The 22,078-nt window shown below is 41.2% G+C and overlaps 1 protein-coding gene across 1 annotated transcript in view; it reads left to right on the forward strand.

Moving 5' to 3' along the window:
• LOC136863589 (cytosolic carboxypeptidase 6) overlaps positions 1–22,078 on the forward strand; it is a 1,034,988-nt gene that overhangs the window by 854,596 nt on the left and 158,314 nt on the right. Inside the window, exon 9 of the mRNA XM_068226007.1 lies at positions 6,520–6,611. Coding sequence (XP_068082108.1) covers positions 6,520–6,611 — 92 coding nt within the window. The remainder of the gene's footprint in view (positions 1–6,519; positions 6,612–22,078) is intronic.

The raw sequence follows: 22,078 nt of genomic DNA on the forward strand, positions 1-22,078 counted from the left end.
ATTAGTTTCCGTTGTTCTACCCTTTGCTCCTCTTGCACAGCACCCTACCTTCCATCTTCCTTTGAACCCAGGTCCTCTTCATTCTTGAGCTCTTCTTCCATGGTTTTCAGATCTGCTACGTTCCAAAATCACCTCCATTTTCCGTTGGAAACAATCAACTGCTGCCCACTTAGATACGCCTTCAACCCCTGCGATCTTGCTCTCCCCTGATGTTTCCTCAGTATCCTCAGATTTTTGCTACCTTGTCTTCCCAAGTCTCTCCTAATCCAGATTATTTTCCCTTGAAGGTTGCTCGAGTTCCTTAATATTATCTCCGACATTAGGGTAGATATCAGTTGGACTTTTATTGATCTGCCACCCTTCGCTCTACGTACTCTTTCCACGTCCCCAATGTCCGCCTCACTAAAATTAATCTTCAACTTATTTTGTATGACGTCCACAACTTTATATATAGCCTCTGTCTTCGTTTCTACCCCTTCTTCCTGCACCCCGTATAAGAATAAACATTTCTTCATTCTCTCCTGGCCGTGAGCTACAGTCTCTCTCTTCAATCCGACCACCTCCTTTTCTAAACTTCTGATTCTCTCTCTTAGAAATGCAATTTGTTCCCCGTTATTTCTCACCTTTGCTGTCGTATCGTCTGCTTTTCCCTGTAGCCATTTCTTCATCTTGAACTCCTTCGATTTTTCTTGCATCATATATTTAATTTGACCCACCTTGCCAACTTCTTCTACCACATCTCTTACCACATTCCTAATTACTTCCACTTCTTTCCAGCCCATGTTTCCACTAGTAATCGGCCCGTGGTTGAATTCCACAGCCCCGATACATAGCAATACTAAAATCCCTACTGCTATCAGCATCGTCTCATCTTCATTCCCATTTCCATCGTGTTTCCTCCACTTTTCAATTCTTCTTTCGTCGTTCTCCCCTGCCATCTTCCTATAACTGCCCTGTATTGTTCCACACCAATTATTTTCCCAACACTCTTCACTTCACTCTTGCACTCCGCTCCAGCACTTCTTTCTATCACTACCAACGCTCCTCCCAGCACGTATGCGCTTGTCGCTTGCTCAGGCTAGACTGTGGCAAGAGAGATTACCCCCGTCAACACAGGCTTTCACTACCTGCTGAAAGGCCGTTTTACTTTTGTTGCTTCCCAGGATCCAAACGTGGAGCTCTTTTGCTCTCAATGCGGTCATCAAACTGTACTCTGCAGTACGTCTGTGATTCACTCATTCAGAGGCTATTATTCTCATTAAGAGGCCGTTCATCATAACTCTCAGTAAGGCCATCCACTTCTTTACTCAGTGCTCAGCATTCATCCTCCAAAACCCACGTTCGATCCTACCAACCAGCCTTTTACTTTCTTTAAAGATTCTTACTATTTAACGCTGGAAATATAAGTTCCGCCAGCCTCTGCTTGCCCCAGCTGTACTATCATGCACTGCGGAAAATAACACGGACATACCTAACCTGACTATACACGAATGCTTCCTACACACTAAGTTCCTAGTTCAAATCTCGAGGAAGGCGCTACCGTCCCTTCAGATCAGACGAATCTATGTTTACATGGAACTACTTCAAAACACAGACAACTAAACGTGGTGATCTAACACTTATGTTCAACCCTATAAGGTAAGGTATTCCACAAACAAAATGCAAAGTATTGCACACATGAACATGCATTGTAGACCCATCCAAATTTAAGTACACTATGAAAAATCTCGTCTTAAACGGCGTTAATGAATTACTACCTACATATTTACACAATGGAATGCGAAAAGTTACTATCTTACATTATAATTGATAGACTTATCTGTTTTCCATCTCGTGCATCACTTCAGCACCTTCACGCTGCCTATAGGAATTTAGCTCGCCACCGAGCTAACGGTGACGACTGGAGATGCCCATGGTTCCATCCTGGCGCTGACAATCGTCTCGTGATGCCGTCTTCTTGAGGTCAACGATCTGGTCCACTGCAGTTAAGCACACGAACGTATTATTGATCGTTCTTCGACACTCATTCTACGCCTTCGCATCGCGGGATATCGTGATCTAAACCTGGGATTTTGTCCGTTCCCAATAAGGGAAAATTATTTCGTTTCCTAAAGAATATAATGGTTGATAGTTGATACGATCCCTTCTGATGTATGTCCGTCTACCATTACTGCTCACGTTACTTAAAAATAGTAACTGACACGGGAAAATTATTTCGTTCCTCTACTAATTATAATGATTACTAGTATCACTCAGGATATCTGTCTTCCTAACGTCACTTCCTATATTACTCGAACACAATCGCTGCCTATTCCTTTCATAATTCTTAGCTGACTGCGACGTAGCCTGACGTGTACGCGATGACTAGTAACATTCAATAAAGTATGCTGAAGGCTTGGTACTCCTGTATTTAAAGGATCGCCCCTTATACAGAGCTTATGGGAATCCCCGACAAACACTGAAACTCCACGTACCGTGTTCTACTTCTTTTAGCGGACATTCAAGAATTCATCATTTCTCTGATAACGGAAACAGTTCAGCATATTAATTCGGATATTGAAATGCTAAAAACAACCACTTAATCCTAAATCCTCGTAAAACGCAAAGTATTATCATAGGAAACTCCAAATTATTACATGTAATAAGCAATATCAAACCTCCTCCAATCATAATCAATGACATTGCTGTACCGTACCTTAAAAATGTAACTAATCTTGGAATCTCCATCAATGAGAATCTGACCTGGAATGAACACGTTACAAAAATATGTATGTAGAAAGGTCCATGCAGCTCTATATCCCCTGAAATGTCACAAGAATTCTTTTCCTCAAAAACTAAAATTAAAAATAATCCACGCACTACTATTCCCAATTTTAGACTACTGTGATACGGTACTAGTCAATTTAAATGCTGAACAAGCTTTGAGACTTCAGCGAGCACAAAACTCATGCATACGATATGCCTTCCAACTGCGACATGACGCTCATGTTACACCATATTTGAAAACATTGGAATGGCTACGCATAAATGAACGAAGGAATTTTCACCTAATGACACTTGTTTACCAAGTGCTCTCGACGAACACTCCTACTTACCTCTCTTCTAATTTTCGTTTCCTTTCCTCAATCCATGCAATTAGTACCCGTTCTGGTTCCCTACTTGAAATTCCACTAAGTCGAAAGAATTCCTACAATCATTCCTTTTTAGTTACCGCATCGAGACTCTGGAATACACTCCCAATGACATTCGGCACCTTACTTCCTCTCATAAATTCAAATCTGCCTGCAGAAAGTTCTTCCTGGGAACATAAAACTGAGTTGTGTGGGTCATTGTGTGTATGTTGTGTGAATGGGATTTCTTCATTTATAATAATAATAATACTAATAATAATAATAATAATAATAATAATAATAATAATAATAATAATAATAATAACTTCGCCACAAATGTAAGTCAGGAATAAATAAATAAATAATAAATTATTATTATTATTATTATTATTATTATTAGTGTACCGGGATGTACACCTCTGCGCCGCACATTTATATCTTGCACCAATAATACCTCCTCTACAGGAGAAACTCTGCACTGGGAACTAGACCTACTTAAACTTTTCCTCAGAAGATGTCACTACCGTAATTTTGTGATTATGAAGTTGTCAGTAATGTGGGAATTTCAACTTGTTTTGTTTTCCATTGATCAAGAAGTGTGGACATTCTCTCATAGAGGTCACTACAAAAACTATGATCGTGCACCCTGGTGCGAAGTGAAAGAACCTTTTTAAAGAAGTTTTGTATTCATAAGTTTTTCTTCACTAAATTCCGTTCATTCATTTTTTGGGTTGGCAATACTGAACTTTCTTTTCGCCAGTTTTGAATCCAGCCAATCCCTAATTTTTGTAATTAATTTTCAACCAATCCCGTATTGCTTCTTCGATTTTGAGTGTAATTGTGTACTGTCCAATAAAAATTGGAGGGTGTGTCTTGATCATTCATGAAAGGTCTCGAACCTTCCCCGAGGGTTTATAAGCGGCGGATTTTCACGTCTCTTGGCCATTTAATCAACAGCTAACTGAGTGTGCGTATGTGAAGCAGGAGGCGGGTGGTGCCTCTTTCATCAGGCAGCTGGTCTTCAGCAAGGTAATGGCCAACTCATAACTTTATTTCTTGCTAGCTCCGCAGTTAAATCCGAGGGAAGGGTCCGAAACCTTAAATATGTAACCAACTTCACTAATATGTAAAATCTGCCGGCTAATGTAAAAGTTTCATAAAATTCTAACTGTAATTCGGGGATAGAGAGTGTCGTACCCTCTTGAGCTCCCCTTCCTATCGGTTTGAGGTGACTACGTTTTGTAACTGATTTTTCATATTTCCGTAATGTCTTAAAATGTTCTTATACGAGTCACCTCCAGAGCTTGGGAATAGCCCCTGTTTCATCGGCCTAGTGCCCTTTAGGTTTTAAGTATTCAAAGAATTCAATTCTAGGAGTGCAAGTACACGCCTCCACTCAAGTTGTGTTTCGGGCCAGTAACTTATCCTGTTCTTTTACTTGATGGTCCAGTAGGTTGGGTATGTAATTACCCCTGTTTAATAATTTCTATATTGTAAGTTGTGCCTTTAGAGACAAGGAATTGTAATTGGGTGCAGCCTTGAATAGGCTTGGAAAACTGAGAGCCGTTAGCTCTTTTCGAAGTTTTTTAAGATTAATGAATGCCTCTGGGAGGCTTAATATTGACTGAGTAAGTGCTCCATGTATTAGGGGAATTCTGCCCTTATATAAAATTTTGCTCTATTGTAAATTTGAGCTAGGAGCTCTGAAATTGTAAAGTGAGGGCTTGAAGCCCAGGTTCTGTTTATACCACCAATCTTGTTTTTCCTACTCTTGTTTATTGCTACTGGTACCTTCTACATTGTTACTTGTTGATTGTTGGAAATTATGAAAATATAACCTTCCGTTAAGTTTTAAATTATTTCTTTGACTGTGTAACTAGACCCATTCATCCCGGCACCTTCTTTCACCTCTGCTGGTCCCCAGAAACCCCGGAACAATTAGTATTAGTATTAGTATTAGTATTAGTATTAGTATTAGTATTAGTATTAGTATTAGTATTAGTATTAGTATTAGTATTAGTATTAGTATTAGTATTGTCACATTAATTGCTGTACTGATATGTAGGCCTAAGTTTTAGAATTATCTGTCCGTAGTATTATTTCTTTTTAGAATTTCTATGTCCTTTTATGTTTACATTTTTAAATTTTGTTTATAGTGGTTAAGAGTAAGAGAGGGCCGTGAGCCCTAACTTCGCCACAAATGTAAGTCAGGAATAAATAAATAAATAAATAATAAATAATTTCTCTGACATGGGGACTGGGTGTATGTGTCGTCTTCATCATCATATCATCCTTATCACGACGCACAGGTCACCTATGTGAGTCAAATCAAAAAGGCTGCATCTTGCGAGCCGAATCGTCCTCGGACACTCCCGGCACTAAAAGCCATACGCCATTTCATTTCACAAGTGTATTATCTGCTTCCGCCGCTTTTCCGACATCCTGGTGTGGTCGCGGGTGCTGACTGCGTCGTATATGTGAAATGTTCATGCTTTAAGGCCGAATGACGTACTTGACACCAACCGTATGCAGAAGAACGTATTCATTATCGCGTGATTCTGCGGAGGTTTAATGTGTGGTATGTTGTGCGTACCGGTATATGAAGAGGTGACTCGATCATCCAGACTCCAAGCCAGAGGAAATAACCTTACGTGGCAAAAGTCCCCGCCCCGGTCGGGAATCAATCCCGCGACTCTCTGAACCGAAGGCCTCGACGCTAACTATTCAACCAAGGAGCATTATAAATAATAATAATAATAATAATAATAATAATAATAATAATAATAATAATAATAATAATAATAATAATAATAATAATTTGCTCAGTCTGATGGTGTACGAAGGTACCCTAATAAACCAGCCGTGTGTCGCTAGATTTACCGACCCACAAATATATATTCTTCGGAACAAACATTCGGGACCTCGTTTCTCCGATGAGCCTGTAAACGTGGTTAGTGGAACTTGAAATCAGTATTATTATAAGTATACTATTATTATTATTATTATTATTATTATTATTATTATTATTATTATTATTATTATTATTATTATTATTATTATTATTATTATCAATGGCCTCTGTGAGTGTATATGTTTATTGCACATTCCTTCTTAATTCCTGACTTTTGTTTTCCTTAATATCCCCCCTTTATTTCATCCCATAAGCGTATTCTTCTTCCTCCAACTTTTTCTCCCCTTTGTGCCTTCATTTACTTGCTCAAGGGGCCGGCTTCTCTCCCTTTTGTCATATTTCTTTCCTTGTTCCTCACAATGAATTTCATTGTTGTTCCTCCACTCATCGCAGAATACCTCCACTTGTGATTTTGACAGTCCATTTGATCGTCAGCATCCTCCTCCACAAGTACACCAGCTTATTATAAATTAATTAAAACCGTACTTCTTCTTTCAGGAGACGGAGCTAGATATGGTTATTGACCTCCACGCCCACTCCAGCTTGCAAGGCGTCTTCATCTACGGGAACACGTATGACGATGTATATAGGTGAGTCTTGTAGCAGCGAATACCTGACATGAAATTGTAAGTAAAGCGAATGAATGTTAATATACAGAGCGAAAGAGAATGATGTTCCGAGATCATACGGGATAGTGGAGAGTAATATTTGCGTGACATGCGTGAAAACCACTTTTACTTTGCGGACGTACTGTAGATTCTGTGATTGAACGTTATAAAACACTTTAATGTAATTTAATACAATACTTGAGGACACCCTCCGCAGAACATTGGCTTGCTTTTGATCTCTGCCGGGCTGATTGGCTCGGACGGTTAAGGCGCTGGCTTTCTGACTCCAACTTGGCGTCTCCAAAAACCATCGGAAGTAGTTAGTGGGACTTGAAAAACATTATTATTATTATTATTACTTTTGTACGCTTTGAGTCACTCTAGTCGCAAGGATAATCGACCAGTTATGACAAACAAAACACTCCTGGACTCAGGTCAGAGTAGTAGAATGAATCACAACAAGCGCACGAATTGGTTATGTAACTTGTTGTTTACAAACAGTCGCTATGCGAAATAGACACTGACAGCAATTCCATGGTTTTTTGTCTAACGGTTGACGTGTTCGCAGTGAGCATACGTGTTTACAAACACTTTCCACACGTGCGACGTAAAGTAAAATGGAAAACGTTGATCTTCGTCCACCTGGAAAATAACAGGACGTTGCCAACTGTATTATAAGGTAATAAATACACTCCCTGTACAACCCTCACGTTGAACCATATCGTTATATGCTTCAGGTATATAATTTTGATATTGCATAACACTGTGGTCTTATTTCATAACATAGTATTGTGAGGGAGTCAGTTAGAAGACGGTTCGATACTGGCCCACGCTAATGTAAGAGACAAGCCGGTACCTAGCTTGTATAAAGAGTCTTTCAAATTTGAACGAAGTCGCTGGGGAGAGCCGCTGCATCGCTCTTTTTCCGCGAGTTCGAACTTAGCTAATCACAAGCTGGTAGGAGGAGTATTGGGTGCCTGGGAGCCACCGAACAACGATATCAGGACAACCAACTTGGTAAACTGCTGGACTGAACCAGTCAGATATTACGAGAGGAATCCGTCATCGCGCCAATATTCCACAGTTATGATATGTCCAGAGTGACAGACGTGATTTTACCAATGCCTGTATGTGGAAATATTGATTAATTGCAATTGATAGAATGATTTTGTACTCTCAACGGCTTGCTGTTTAAACTCAAGCGGCGGTTGAACCGACATCCTATTCACTCAGTGGGACTCACAAGATTCAAATGGAAGTGAGCGAGTCTTTATAAGAACGAAGAGAATCATTTATTCCTGTGTTGTTCGTCAGTGTTACCTGTTCACTAACCGACACCGTATTTTGCTAACGACGCTTCATTTTATTATATTTCAATTAAGCCAGTTGCTATATTCGAGAAGAATTATTTGTGACTGTGATTTTTTCACAATGCCTGTGCTGTGTAAACTATTCCGATTCGGGAGTGATATCAGTTTAATTGAACTAAGGTAGTAACCTCTACCCGTGACGATTATTAAGGTAGCGCCAAGGTGCGGGTTGGCTCATAAGTTATCTAACTCCTCCGAAGACGGTATGAACGGTATCAATATTATCAACGCATAAAACCCCGCAGATTAATTCACTTCAGTGAATTTCTGTAAACTGCATCGGTTCGCGTTTCGTGGTCGAGTGATGTCCGTATGCGTATCGCTATATTGCTGCGACAAGAACTTATTGTTCCCGGACCTTGAGTCCTTAATTTATTGGTGCGCGAATCAACAAAAATTCGTACACAGGCTGTAGCAAATTGACGACCAATCATTAAGGGCGGAATCTTTGTACACGTGTACTACTAGCGGTGAAGAAAGATACCTAACACCATATGTACTGCAGAAGTTCAACGTACCCAGGAGAATGGAGACATCACCGAGGATCACGGAGTGACTACTAGCATCCTGAATTTTGTCATGATCATGGCCTAAGCCGTTGTGACGCTTGCGGCCATTTGAGCGCCACGGGTGCTGAGATCGACACAAGCTAAGTTCTATATGTCCAAATTTTAAGCATGCCTGAGGTAGTAGTTTCACGCTAGTAAAGATCATTACCGAGCTCGATAGCTGCAGTTGTTTAAGTGCGACCAGTATCCAGCATTCGGGAGATAGTGAGTTCGAACCCCACTGTCGGCAGCCCTGAAGATGGTTTTCCGTAGTTTCCCATTTTCACACCAGGCAAATGCCGGATCTGTACCTTAATTAAGGCCAGGGCCGCTTCCTTCCTAGTCCTAGCCCTTTCCTGTTCCATCGTCGCCGTAAGACATATCTCCGTCGGTGCGATGTAAACCCAATAGCAAAAATAAGTAAGTATCATTTGTAAATACAGGGTTTACTGTTAAATGTCAGCCAGATTGGCACTGATTTGAGTCTTATTTCACGTAAAGTAAATGTTGTCCAGAGCTGTCTGCATGTTCGAGTTTATCTTTCTATTATTTTAAGTTAGAAGGGAATAAGTGATTATTAGGATAAATATAGGAGTGTGTATCTTTCTTTTCAGTATACTCCTGTTTGTGTATAATAAGCGATGAGAGATATGGTCATTGTTTTTATAGGCTGCACGTCATTAGTATTCGTATTGTGTAATATGTTCATAGCACCAGTGCAGATTTTATTATTTTTGTTATGCATGGGTTTTAGAGGCGTAGTTACAAAGCAGAGACCATGGAGACTCTCGACGTTGCCTAGTTATAGTCGTATTATTATGCAAAGAAGGCTACACGGGAAGAACGAACTACGGATCTGATGTTTATGAAGCCAGATGTGCACAAAATCATAAGCTGGTTTCGAACCACAGGGCTAGTTAGAAGAAGGCTAGAGGAGCCTGAATCTATATATAAATGATTTAAGGGGAGCATTGGGAGACTGCGTTACTTAAAGAAGTGTAAATGTGACCATATTTAAGACTAGAGGGGAGATAAGAACACGAGTACTGCCTAGTGAATGGCCTGAATTTGTCTTAGAGTTATGAATGGTGCTTCGTATATTCAAATGAAGGAGGCTTAAGGCCTTATCGACGTGAAACAGAGTGTTATACTGAATTGAGACCGCGATTTATTTTATGAAATGTTAGCAGTGGTTTAACTGCGAAGGCATGAGGTGAAAGTGAAGCATTGTGATGTTAGACCCCTGTCGAGTGTAGTCGAATGAGCCGGCCATACGCGTGTTTTCGTGAATGTCGTTCTCTGAAGGCAGTTCGCTCGATCCCGTAAGCCGTACATTCCATTGCCAACCAAGTAGATCTTTTCTAGGTCACAGATGCTCCAAGCACAAAGAGAGTGATGTTGGTGACACGCCTCCACGTGTTACTTGGAGACACACACATGCGTATATATTTTATTGGTTTTGATCCCAATAAACGATGTCAAGAAGTGTATATATCGATGTGTTTTATTCCAGGTTCCCATACGAGTCATCTTATTTGCATGTGGTTTTCTTTCAGACGTTATCTGAGTTTCTTATGCTGTTTTAGTATTCGATTTATGTGTCTGATGTTTGTATTTTATTTTTTGATGTGTGGGTCATAGATGTCTGCGTTGTGCAATTTTGTTCCTAATTACCTCGAAAGCTAAAGTTTGGTTGTTGGCCTCTGTGCTATTCAATTTGCATACTCTCGAATCTGTGTTAGAGATAAGTAAAGGCAAGCCTTGGACTAGCCTTGATTAAGGATTTTGTATTATTTATTAATATTGTGCATATGTAAATAATGGATCAAGTACTAGTGTGTTTAAATCTCTACAGCACGTATTTAAAGACGTCTTCACGAGCGAATCCCAAATGGGATATGGACATGGAGAATGCAGTTTGCGTCGATTAAATATCGTAATGTAATCATCCCTCACTCCAAAGTCATGCGTCTTATTTAATTCGGGTCGTGACCCGTTTTATTGTAATTTTTGCCTAATGTAAATGTTATGCATAATGTTCCCGGCACAGTTTTCGTTGTCCATTTGATGGCCATTTGCCTTCGTTTGTGTTTTCTTTTTGTGATATATTTGTTAACGTAGTAGGAATATATTAATGCCCTTAGTTAAAAAATCAATTTTGCCCCTGTTTCTATTTCTTATTCACATAGTTATGTACCCGTGATCCTGTCCATGTACAGTACCTATGGTATTTACCGCATTTGGAGGTTAGTTTTTGTTTTCATCGCCCATTTTTATTACGAACGGTTACCAGGCGCTCTTACCGCTGAGTCTGGCATAATTCTGAGGACAGAAACGGTGCAACGTTTCCAGTATAATTTTCCCTTACATCCTGTATAATTGGTGGGTTGCTAGAAAAGGAGTGAAAGTAAGAGGGTTAGACCATGCTGCATTAGTATTAAGGAGAGAAGCAAGTATGGCTGTGTATATATGTATCACTGCAGAGGTCAACCACGCCAACTACTGGTAACCGCACGTGTATTTCAAGCCAAGGTACAAGAGAAAGTCTGTCTGTTTCTAGATGAATTAAACACCCGTGGAATTGGCGGTGTAAATGTACATCTATGGATACGATTTCATTTCAATTTATTTTACGACGCGCCGACACAGTTAGGCATTATGGTAACTATGGAATAGGAAAGGGCAAATGGGGGAAGGAGGCGACCGTGGCCTTAATTAGGGCACTGCCCCAGCATTTGTTTGGTGTGGGAAGTGAAAACCAACGGAAAACCATAAGCAAGGCAACCGACGGTGGGATCCGAATCCACTGGAACGGGTAGACTGATTAGCCTCGGGAAGTCAACTGAGTAGAGGGGATTCGATTCTCACCTCAGTCATCCTCGAAGTGGCTTTACGTAGTTTCCCACCGCTTCGCCAGGAAAATCCCGGGATGGCACCCAACTTAAGGCCACGGCCGCTTCCTTCCCTCTTCTTTGCCTATCCCCCCATCTTCCCATCCCTCACAAGGCATCTGTTCAGCACAGCAGATGAGACCACCTGGGCGATGTACTGTGACTCCTCCTCAGTTGTATCCCCGACCAAGCGATCCCTCGCTGAGTACGGGCGAAAGCCAATCGTGGAGTCTGAAGGGATGAAGAAATAATAATAATAATAATAATAATAATAATAATAATAATAATAATACCCGTGTGGGGATTTACTGGTTACCTCCATCGGGCGCGTCCCATTGGAATTGGGGAAGCTCGCTGGCTCTGCCGCCAGCAGAGTCAGAGGGTAGTAGGGAAATAAAATACCACCGTGAAAAAAACTGGTCCCTTGCCAGGGTTACGGCGAAGACTGGTAAATGACCAGAAGCCAGAAAACATCTTGAGGCAACCTCTAGGGCTAACAACCCTACTTGTAAAAGGATGGGTATCCGTCCAAAGCAAAGTCAAGTCAAAAAGCATGATGGCACAACATTTCAAGAAACATACCCCAGGGGGTAAATCTTCGGATAAATCCCTCGTCGTGAACGCCACGGCGCACGAGTCTCGTTCGGATTCTGGGGGAGACTCGACATCATGCAAGAGACGAGTCGGAGCGTCTCGGTGTACCCCGAAGAGTCAAAAACTCAGGCCAAAATCTAAAACCTTTCTAGCAACTTTCAACATAAATTCACTTACACAAACTGGCAAGCTGAAAACCCTCACCAAAGCACTTCACGAAAATCAGATATCCATAATGGCCCTTAGGAAACAAGATACCCAGATGAAGAGATTTTTGAATCCGAAGGCTACCGATTTTTCAAGAGCAAAGCGCAAAGAGGAATCCTCAATGGAGCTGTGATGCTTGGAACCGCGTTTGCTGTTAGAACCAAGATCCTTAAATCGGTTGCAAATTTCGAACCTGTGAATGACAGATTGTCTATACTCACAATTAAATGCGCGAACAAAACCTACGCCCTAGTTAACGCACATGCTCCTACAAACGATAAGAACAAGTCTGATCCAGACGAAGTTGATAATTTCTGGGACCTACTGGATGAAAAATTGAACAAAATCCCCAAACACCATGTCAAGCTTCTTTTGGGTGACTTCAATGCCCAACTAGGTCGTGAGCAGAAGTACAAGAAAGTTATAGGAAATGACCCTGCTCACAAAAGAACCAATCCCAACGGCAAAAGTCTGGTGACCATTTGCGAAAATCCCAACCTGCAGGTCATGTCGACCCACTTTCGCCATCTGCCCAGAAAGCAAATGACTTGGCGTTCTCCCGTCCAAGCTCTCGGAGAGTTCCAAATTGATCATGTTGCGATCTCCAGGAGAAACAGCCCTGAGATTATGAATGTCAAGGTAAAGAAAGGCATCAATGTGGCCTCAGATCATTATATGTCTCTTATCAAATTCAAACCAATTCCTGCAAACACAAGGAAGACAACCGAACAGATCACACGCTTCGACAATGATAAACTTCGGCAAAGGGTCGAGGAGTTCCAGGAGAAGGCTAGACCAAATGACTGTGACTTTAACAACGCCAAAAGTCTCCTTGTTGAGGCCGCCAAAGACGTTGCAGAAATCAAGAGAAGCAAAAAAGCATGCCTGGTGGAATAGTACCTGCGAATCAGTCCTTCAAGAAAGACTCAATGCGTGGAAACAGTACAACTCTACGAAATCAGGAAATGATTGGGAAACCTACAAAACCCAACGTGCCCAAGCAGCTAGGGTGTTCAGAACTGAGAAACGTAAATACGAAAAATCTCTCATTGAAAAGATAGAACAAAACTTTAGGAAGAATGAAAGCAGAGAGTACTACAGAGCCTTCAAACGCAAACTCACTGGCTATAAACCACCATCTCTATGCTTTGAGCGAACGGACGGCACACTGGCGACGTCAAATGAAGAAAAGTGCAGCATTCTGGCAGATTACTTAAGAATTTACTTAATTGCTCTAAACCGCAAAGCGCCATTGAGACCAAGGAACCCTTACTCAGGTACCCAGATTCCAGACCACCCGACAGAGATGAAATCAAGCGCCACATTGCCCGTCTCAAAAATAACAAAGCGCCGGGGGAAGACTCAGTAGTAGCAGAACTATGGAAATATGCCCCAGAAGAATCACTTGATATCTTGCAAAAGCAAATAGAAGAAATTTGGAACAAGGAGACCCTACCCGAAGATTGGAAAATAGCTTTGATCCATCCATTACACAAAAAAGGCAGCATGAAGAACATCAACAACTACAGAGGAATATCTTTGCTACCCGTGCCTTACAAAATTCTATCACTTGCCATCCTGGAGCGTTTGGAAGCACAAGTCGAACATCAAATCGGTGAATACCAAGGAGGGTTCAGAAAAGGTCGCTCAACAGCTGAACAGATCCAAAATCTCAAAACGATCATCAGATATTGTACACTAAGGTCCAAGCAGTATGTGTCTCTCTTTGTGGACTTTAAGAAAGCGTACGACTCCATTGACCGGGAAGTTCTGCTAAACATCTTAAATGAATTTGGAGTTGATTTGAAACTGCTGGCATTAATTAGAGCCACCCTGACCAATACAAAAGCCAAGGTGAAGTTCCACGGATGTCTCTCGCATTCCTTTGACATCAAAACAGGAGTCCGACAAGGTGATGGGCTATCCCCGATCCTCTTCAACTGTGTTCTTGAAAAGATCAGCAGAACCTGGCGGGTGAGATTACAGGAAACCAACTACAGTCCATTGAGAATAGGAACCAAATCCAAGGGGAATGCAACAGACTGCTTAGCATTTGCCGATGATATTGCTGTTCTCTCAAACGACATAGAAACCGCTAGAGCTCAAGTTGAAATTTTAAAGGAAATTGCCGAACAAACTGGTTTGCAGATATCGTTTGAGAAAACAGAAGTAATGACTAACATCAAAGAGGCTCCACCAAAACTCCATACAAAATACGGGGACATCACCTGAGTAGACTAATTCAAATACCTGGGTGAGATCATCATGAAAAATGGACTAGACAAAGAAGCACTTCAGGAGCGAGTACGCAAACTGGAAATAGCCTACCAAACATCCCGCACAATCTACAACAAAAAATGCCTTTCCCAAAACACCAAGATTCGTCACTATGAAACAGTTCTGAAGCCAGTAGTTCTATATGCAGCCGAAACCCTGTCTCTAAATGCCAACAAAGGACTCCTTGAAGAACTGGAAAAAAGAGAACGCAAAATTGTGAGAGGAATCTTGGGATCAAAGTACAGAAATGGAATCCATCAAAAGAGATCCAACAAGGAAGTCTACAGCAAAATAGAGAAAATTACCGACACAATCAGAAAAAGACGGGCACGATTTTACGGTCATCTGAAAAGAATGGACAGAAGAAAGTTAACTAAAGAAATCTTTCACTTTTTTGATTCAAACCCCAAAACCACAAATCCCTGGTTTAGAAATACCAAAGAAGACCTGCAAATGCTACATATCTCAGCTGAAGACGCCTTTAACAGAGATCTCTTCCGCAAGAAAATATTGACGAACGGGCTAAACCGAGACGAGCAACCGAAGAGAAGACACGGTGCCCCTTGGACAGAGGAGCGTAAGCTGGCCCACTCACAAAGAATGAGGGAAATTTGGGCTCTAAAGAAGGCCAAGTTCAGTGTCAAATGCAACAAGACTTAACGTGGTCCTTGATGGCCCGAGCGAATTATATAATAATAATAATAATAATAATAATAATAATAATAATAATAATAATAATAATAATAATAATAATAATATAATGAACATCATTATCATCATCCTCTTCTTGGCCAGCAATTACTTGGGATTGGTACTTCGTGTGATTAAGCCAAGTTTTACGGCAGAATGAAAGTATTCACTATTGAGTTTTGGTTGGTTGGTTGGTTGGTTGGTTGGTTGGTTGGTTGGTTGGTTGGTTGGTTGGTTGGTTGGTTGGTTGGTTGGTTGGTTGGTTGGTTGGTTGGTTGGTTGGTGCATTTTGCATAAATTAATGTATGTATGTTGGGTATTCAGCCCGAAGGCTGGTTGGATCTTTAACAGGTTCACCATCAGCTGTCATAGATGGCCTAGGTGTCACTGAAGAGGGGTACTAGGGAAATGAGGAGTGAAGTAGTTTCCCCGTTGCTTTCCTCACTGAGCCAGAAGTTGCTATTGCACATCAGTCTGCCAAGCCTACTGAAATGCGTGCACCAACCGACCCTATGAGCGACATCTTCACACTATTCATAGCAGGGACTGGCTGCATAAGGAATGGCATTACTAGCGTCACTCATACTTCAGCCACTTTCATATTGTCAAAGCCAAGTATAAGACTGAGACAGGTCAATGAAAGTAACAATTTTATTCTAGCCCATCCCAGAAGACATAGTGCACTGTAAACACTACATCTTGCCAGCAAAGGCCTCATATGTGAATTAAAACGAACACAAATACCTGGTCCTGGAGATAGAGGAATTAAGCAGACATAGTTAAAATACCCAGCCCGACAGGGAGTCGAACAGCAGTCCATTTGAATCGAAGGAGCTTGGCAAAGAAGACCAAGAAGAAGAAGAAAGGTAATACTGTTATTTGTTTTGCATCACTTCAGTTGCTCTAGAGTTGGAATATCCTCCCACAGGAGCACTTTCACGTATTAGAAGCCTACGATGAAAACTTGTATGTATACACCTTCCAAAACCATCGACTTTAGCCACGATCGAACCCGCTGTCTTCAGAGCAGCAGTATTACGACTAACCGACTGCGCCACTGAGAACGATCTTAAAACCCATTTTTTATTTTTTCAAAAAATATTTTCCTTTTGAGCTGTATGGAGTCAAACACCTCATTTATGGCTACCGAAATAATTGATGTTATGCTTTCTAGAATATATCCTTCGCTGTAGAGCCCACCTACCCATCTACTAAGGGGAATCCTCAATGTGCAACTAACATTGTGGCCTTTTGCGTTTAGCGTCTCCTATGTTTGAACACTTTAAGACTCCTCTCAGATCTTTATATGCTTCCCCAACATCCTACGTCTAGTTTCATCAGCCTTCTGAAATGCCTGTCGTACTTCAGTAGAACCATATGATCCCGTCATCAGGTGATATATACAGTTCATACTTTTTTTCAATTTGCTTTACGTCGCACCGACACAGATAGGTCTTATGGCGACGATGGGATAGGAATGGCAAAGAAGTGAACGTGGCCTTAATTAATGTACAGCCCCAACATTTGGCTGATGTGAAAATGAAGATGGGAAACCACGGAAGGCCATCTTCAGGACTGCCAGCAGTGGAGTTCGCAATTCACTACTGAATGATTTCTTTTCGACAGTGAAAAGTCTGCATAGAATGAACACCTACAGCCATTCCTTCCAATCACTGCTTCATGGCTATTGAATATGATCCCAGTAGGGATTAAGAACTCTTCTTTTTCTAGCACGTTTAAGACAGCCTACCGCAAATGTTCCCAATTGACGTGAATTAATGTATGAATGATGTGTAAGATGAAGTTAAATATTATTCATTAAATGAATTTTGATTTCCCTTCTACGTTTCGTTATTTTTATTAAGATTATGTATTGGGTCAAAGGAATAGGGATAGTAACGTCCTAACATAATAACATGGTTCTTGTTGAACAGAGACAGTAACATTCATTTTTTCATATTCGCTTGTTAATAAGTTTTACTTTTGGCTAGTAACTAGACATCACAGCTTTTCTTTCAATATTAACATAAGTATTATTTTATTAGTGTTTACACCCTATTTAACTTATGTGTTATTCTACGATATTGTAGTTGATAACCTTAATATTTAAAGTAATAGGTAAAAGTCTCAAGAATACCCATTGCGTGTTTATAGTCTACCTTCTCCTTTAGAGGAAGAGGAGGGTATACAGCAAATCTCCAATGTAATGAATTCCAAATACCTTTTTTTATATTTCATTCTGCAAAATAATTTCAATGGGATTTGTGGACTGATAGAGTTTCATTTCCTAAAACCGACATATCCATACCAGCACGGCGCTTAAAATCACTCAATAGAAGAAAAAGGTATGTTGACATGAGTACTGCTCATTGATTTCCATTGCACAGGACTTACGGAGCCATGTCACCAACATGTACAGCAGAGGATGCACAGCTGGCAATAAACATGTCCAGTAACGACCAAAAAACTAGAAAGCAACATATTTGTAATTTTAGATAGATTACATCGCACCATGCCACCCAGCCTAGCTAGAGCACACTGAGTATTCTCTGGCCATTCTCCCGTTCTCCATAGACACGCGCGCCCCAATCAAGTCTACTGCGCAAATTATGAGAGATCCGTAGTTCCAATATGTTCAGCTAGCTGTAAGACACATGATATCCTTCTTTATGCAGCTTTGAGGTTATATTACTCGTGAGGAGTGTGCAGACATGATAATCACAAGGCATATCTATCAATACAGTAAGGCGTAAGCTACGCAACAATTAATACATTGATAAATCGCACCTTATATCGCGCATTTTTTATCTGCTTAACAATGAGTCTAAACTTCAAGCAGAAATTTACTGTAACTCTAAACATATGTATTTCACAATCTACTCGGTGATCAATACGATAATTAACACACTTACAGAGTACTTATCTCCAAGTATTCTTTTCAAATTTGTTCGCGGAAGTACCACTAACTCCGAGAAGAACTTCTTAGGTTACCCGATCATGCCTCTCAAAGTACTCGTAAATGAAAAACATTTCTTGAATAAAGTATAATACATTCAGTGCTACAGTTTATCTTAGTTACACGCAATGATATCGATGGCCTAGAATGAAAACCTCGTATCTCACAAAGTTCTTCCTATCCATTACTTCCCTTAAGACTGGTTACGCCTCCCAGCCACACATGAATACGCAGTCCATCAGAACAATGTTCGTTGTGTTCTTTATTCCTATGCCGACGTGTGAAGGAAAATGAACCTTATCGTACCGTACTATAGGAAAGTATGTCTGCGTGACGTATTTACTGACTCCTACAGTATAATTTTATTAGGTTCATTTTCCTTTACGCATCAGCATAGGAAAATAAACCCAATGAACATTGTTCTGATGGACTGCATATTCATGTGTGGCTGGGAGGCGTGACCAGTCTTAAGGAAATTAATGTATAGGAAGAACATTTTGAGATATGAGGTATTCAATCTAGGCCATCGATATCAGTTACATCTAGAATATTCCATACTTGTATGAACTCCCTCCATCCTTCTATAGTGTATCAGCCATCTGGCTGGTTTGCTCCTCTGACGATAGCTCTCCATCTGTCCAGATATCAGCATCATAATCAAGTGATTCGGTAGTTCAATTCAACTTAGGAAACATTGTATAGGTTCAACCTCATATCAGTAATACATCGAGGAGCATGTAGGAGTTCAGGTGGCGTAAGCGTAACTATACAATAGTTTTCACGGGACTGAGTGAACCCTGTCACCTCTCGGTGGGAGGCAGGTACGTTACCTCTATACCACGGGACTTGATCCACAGATATTTGAATTTAAATGTTCAACCATTCAACGAAAGAATACAATCTTCTTCTGCTTCCGGGAAAAAATTCTCAAATTAATTGGGTTGGTATTTGCTATGGATTTGGTCCAGTTTTACGGGGGATGCTCTTCCTGACGCCAATCTCACGTGCAGGGATGTATTCACTATTGCCTGTTTATGAGGTGGGTGGTAGTGTGATTTGTTTGTGCAGATTAAGAGGAGTGTGCTAAAACGAACGCAGAAACCAAATTTCTAGAATTCACTAGATGGCACTAACTCCCAAAAGTAACCCACTGGAAAGTTTTATCGTTAACGAAGTATAGGGAAACATTCAATAACTAGGCACCATACTTAATCGCGTATTTACTGTAATACAACCACCCTCGAAGCAATGAAGAACTTCATAGATAAGTTTACATATCTTGAATAATACAGGGACATTATTTGATCTATTCGGGGAATTCTGACTCGCCCGGTCCTCTGCGCTGCGAGCCTGTCTCCCGCCAAGCACTTCGCCGTAATGCGGTTCTCGGTGCCACAAGCTGCCCTACCATGCAGTCTGCTGAGAGCTTTATCAGCGTAAGGTTCAATTTAGTCAAGTGTTCACGTGTTTAGTGCTCAGTGCGTTGTTTCAATGCCGTTTGCATTACGTGAGCGTGTGTATATTCATACTACCTTCATAAAGTACAAGAAATCTTGTGCAAAAACACGCGCTGGCCGCATTACGGCAAAGTGCTTGGCGGGAGACAGGCTCGCAGCGCAAGCGACCGGGCGAGTCAGAATCCCCCGAATAGATAAAATAATGTCCCTGTATTATTACTGACATACTCGCTGTGCTTATCATGACATGCTTATATATTATTAACAAAATCCTTAATCGTCATTTACCGTCCCACTCATATTAACATGTTCCTAAAAATGTAATATAAATTGTGACAGTCTGAATTACTTCATTTTCCAGAGCTATTATATAAGGTGCGGTGAAAATGACCGATCCCGTAATGGCAGCATGTGGTAATACTGCGTGCATGAACACGTGAATAGAAGGACACCTCATGAAGTTCCAGGTAGCGTTGAACACACTGAGATGAAGCAGGTTAATCTGCTGCGGCCGGTAGAACGCAGTGCGTGTGAACAATCGAGTCATAGTGCAAATGTAGAAATGCATAAACTTCAAGTTTTGTTACAAATTGGGAATGACAGCGACGGAGTCGCATGCGATGTTGGTGCAAGTGCACGGAACAGAAGCCGAAAGCAGAAAATGTGTTTGCGACTGGCTAAAACGCTCTCGGGATGGACAGGAAACACTTGATGATGGACCACGATCGTTATGCTTATGGCTTATGTTCCTTACACTTGCACTAATATCGCGTGCATCTCCGTCGCTATTTTTCCCAATATGTCGAAAAAGTAGGTGTTAATGCCCAGCTCCATTGCACTATGACGCGATTATTCATACGCACTCCGTTCGGCTGGCCACAACAGATTAACATTCTTCAGCTCTGCGTGTTCAACGCTAGCTGGCGCTTCCCGGGTTGCCTCTCTATTCACATGCGCATGCACGCAGTGTTATCACACGTTGCCATTGCGATGGCTGTCCTTCCACCGTTCGTTTTAGACACCTTTAAATAACTAACTATAAGCCTGTCTACGATAGAGACGAAGTGATTTCAGTGTAAATGCCTGCATACCTCACTTTCGTTTCATATAATGGTTACGTGGCGGCAATGGATAGTGACCGCATTAACAGCTTAGAGAATGAGTGCCTAGAATACGGTAGTTTGAAGTAGGAATCTATAACTTAATATTCTGAAAACAGCATCAAGCTTATTGTCCGCCATTTTAAAGTGCGACTTTGGCGGAGCAAGATAGCCAGCTAAACCGAGATACGGCCCCGCCCTCTCCTCCGCTACAAGCAACCAGTCAGAGATGAGTCAGGTGCGTATTGGCCAGCCCAACTACCACCACCAGTGTCATCACCACGTACCTTCCGGCTATATATGAAACTACGAGAAAGGTGTACTGGAGGGTTCGACTTCCAGAGACTCCCAGGGGCTTCTACTCTCGCAAAAATATGGAAAAGCCAGCCTCCCTATAAGAGGCAGGTCGGACAGTGAAGTGCGTGGCCGCTATTGTAGTACAGTGAGTACAGTTTACAGTGAACTGAACTAGGGTCCGAGTGACAGTAGCAGAAATGACCGTAGAATAATTGCTTTAGCTCATCCAACATCCCAAAGATTTGGCGGAAAGCACGGGTGATTGCAATCCTAAAACCAGGCAAAAACCCTGAAGATCCAAAAAGTTATAGACCAATATCTCTTCTATGCCACTTGAATAAAATCATGGAACGAATGATTCTGAATCGCCTTACTGAAGTTATTGACCCGCTTCTTATCCACAGCAGTCAGAATTTACACCTGGAAGAAATTGCACCTCCCAGATTTTGCATCTAACTCAGCACATTGAAGAAGGCTTTGAGTTAAAAAAAGCCACAGGTGTCGCATTTGTTGATCTCACAGCGGCGTATTGCACGATAAACCATAGACTCCTGTTAAAAAATTTCACAGTCTTAATAAAGATCTTGAGGTAACACGACTGGCAGCTACACTTCTTCATAACCGCGATTCTTTGTTGAATTTCAGGGTTAACGAAGTCGTAGGCGAACTCAAATAAACGGCTCTCCTCAAGGAAGTGTACTGGCGCCTTTGTTATTTAATATATATACAAATGATCAGCCACAGCCTCAAGACACCAAGCGTTTCATCTATGCTGATGACCTTGCGCTAACTGTCGAGTCAGATATTTTTGAAGCGATAGAATTCACCCTGAAAGCTGCCCTAGAAGAACTCGGCAACTACTGTGATCAAACCAACTTGTGCCAAACCCAAGCAAAACCCAAGTTTGTACATTCCATTTACGATATCGACAAGCCAATAGGAAACTCGTTGTGACATGGAATGGAGCTACGCTAGACCACTGTTTCCATCCCAAATACTTGGGCCTCACTCTACTGAACTACTGCACTAGCCTTATGTTACTCCGCCGGTGAATATACCTGT

This window comes from Anabrus simplex, chromosome 2, assembly GCF_040414725.1.
Source record: "Anabrus simplex isolate iqAnaSimp1 chromosome 2, ASM4041472v1, whole genome shotgun sequence".
NCBI classification, from domain to species: domain Eukaryota; kingdom Metazoa; phylum Arthropoda; class Insecta; order Orthoptera; family Tettigoniidae; genus Anabrus; species Anabrus simplex.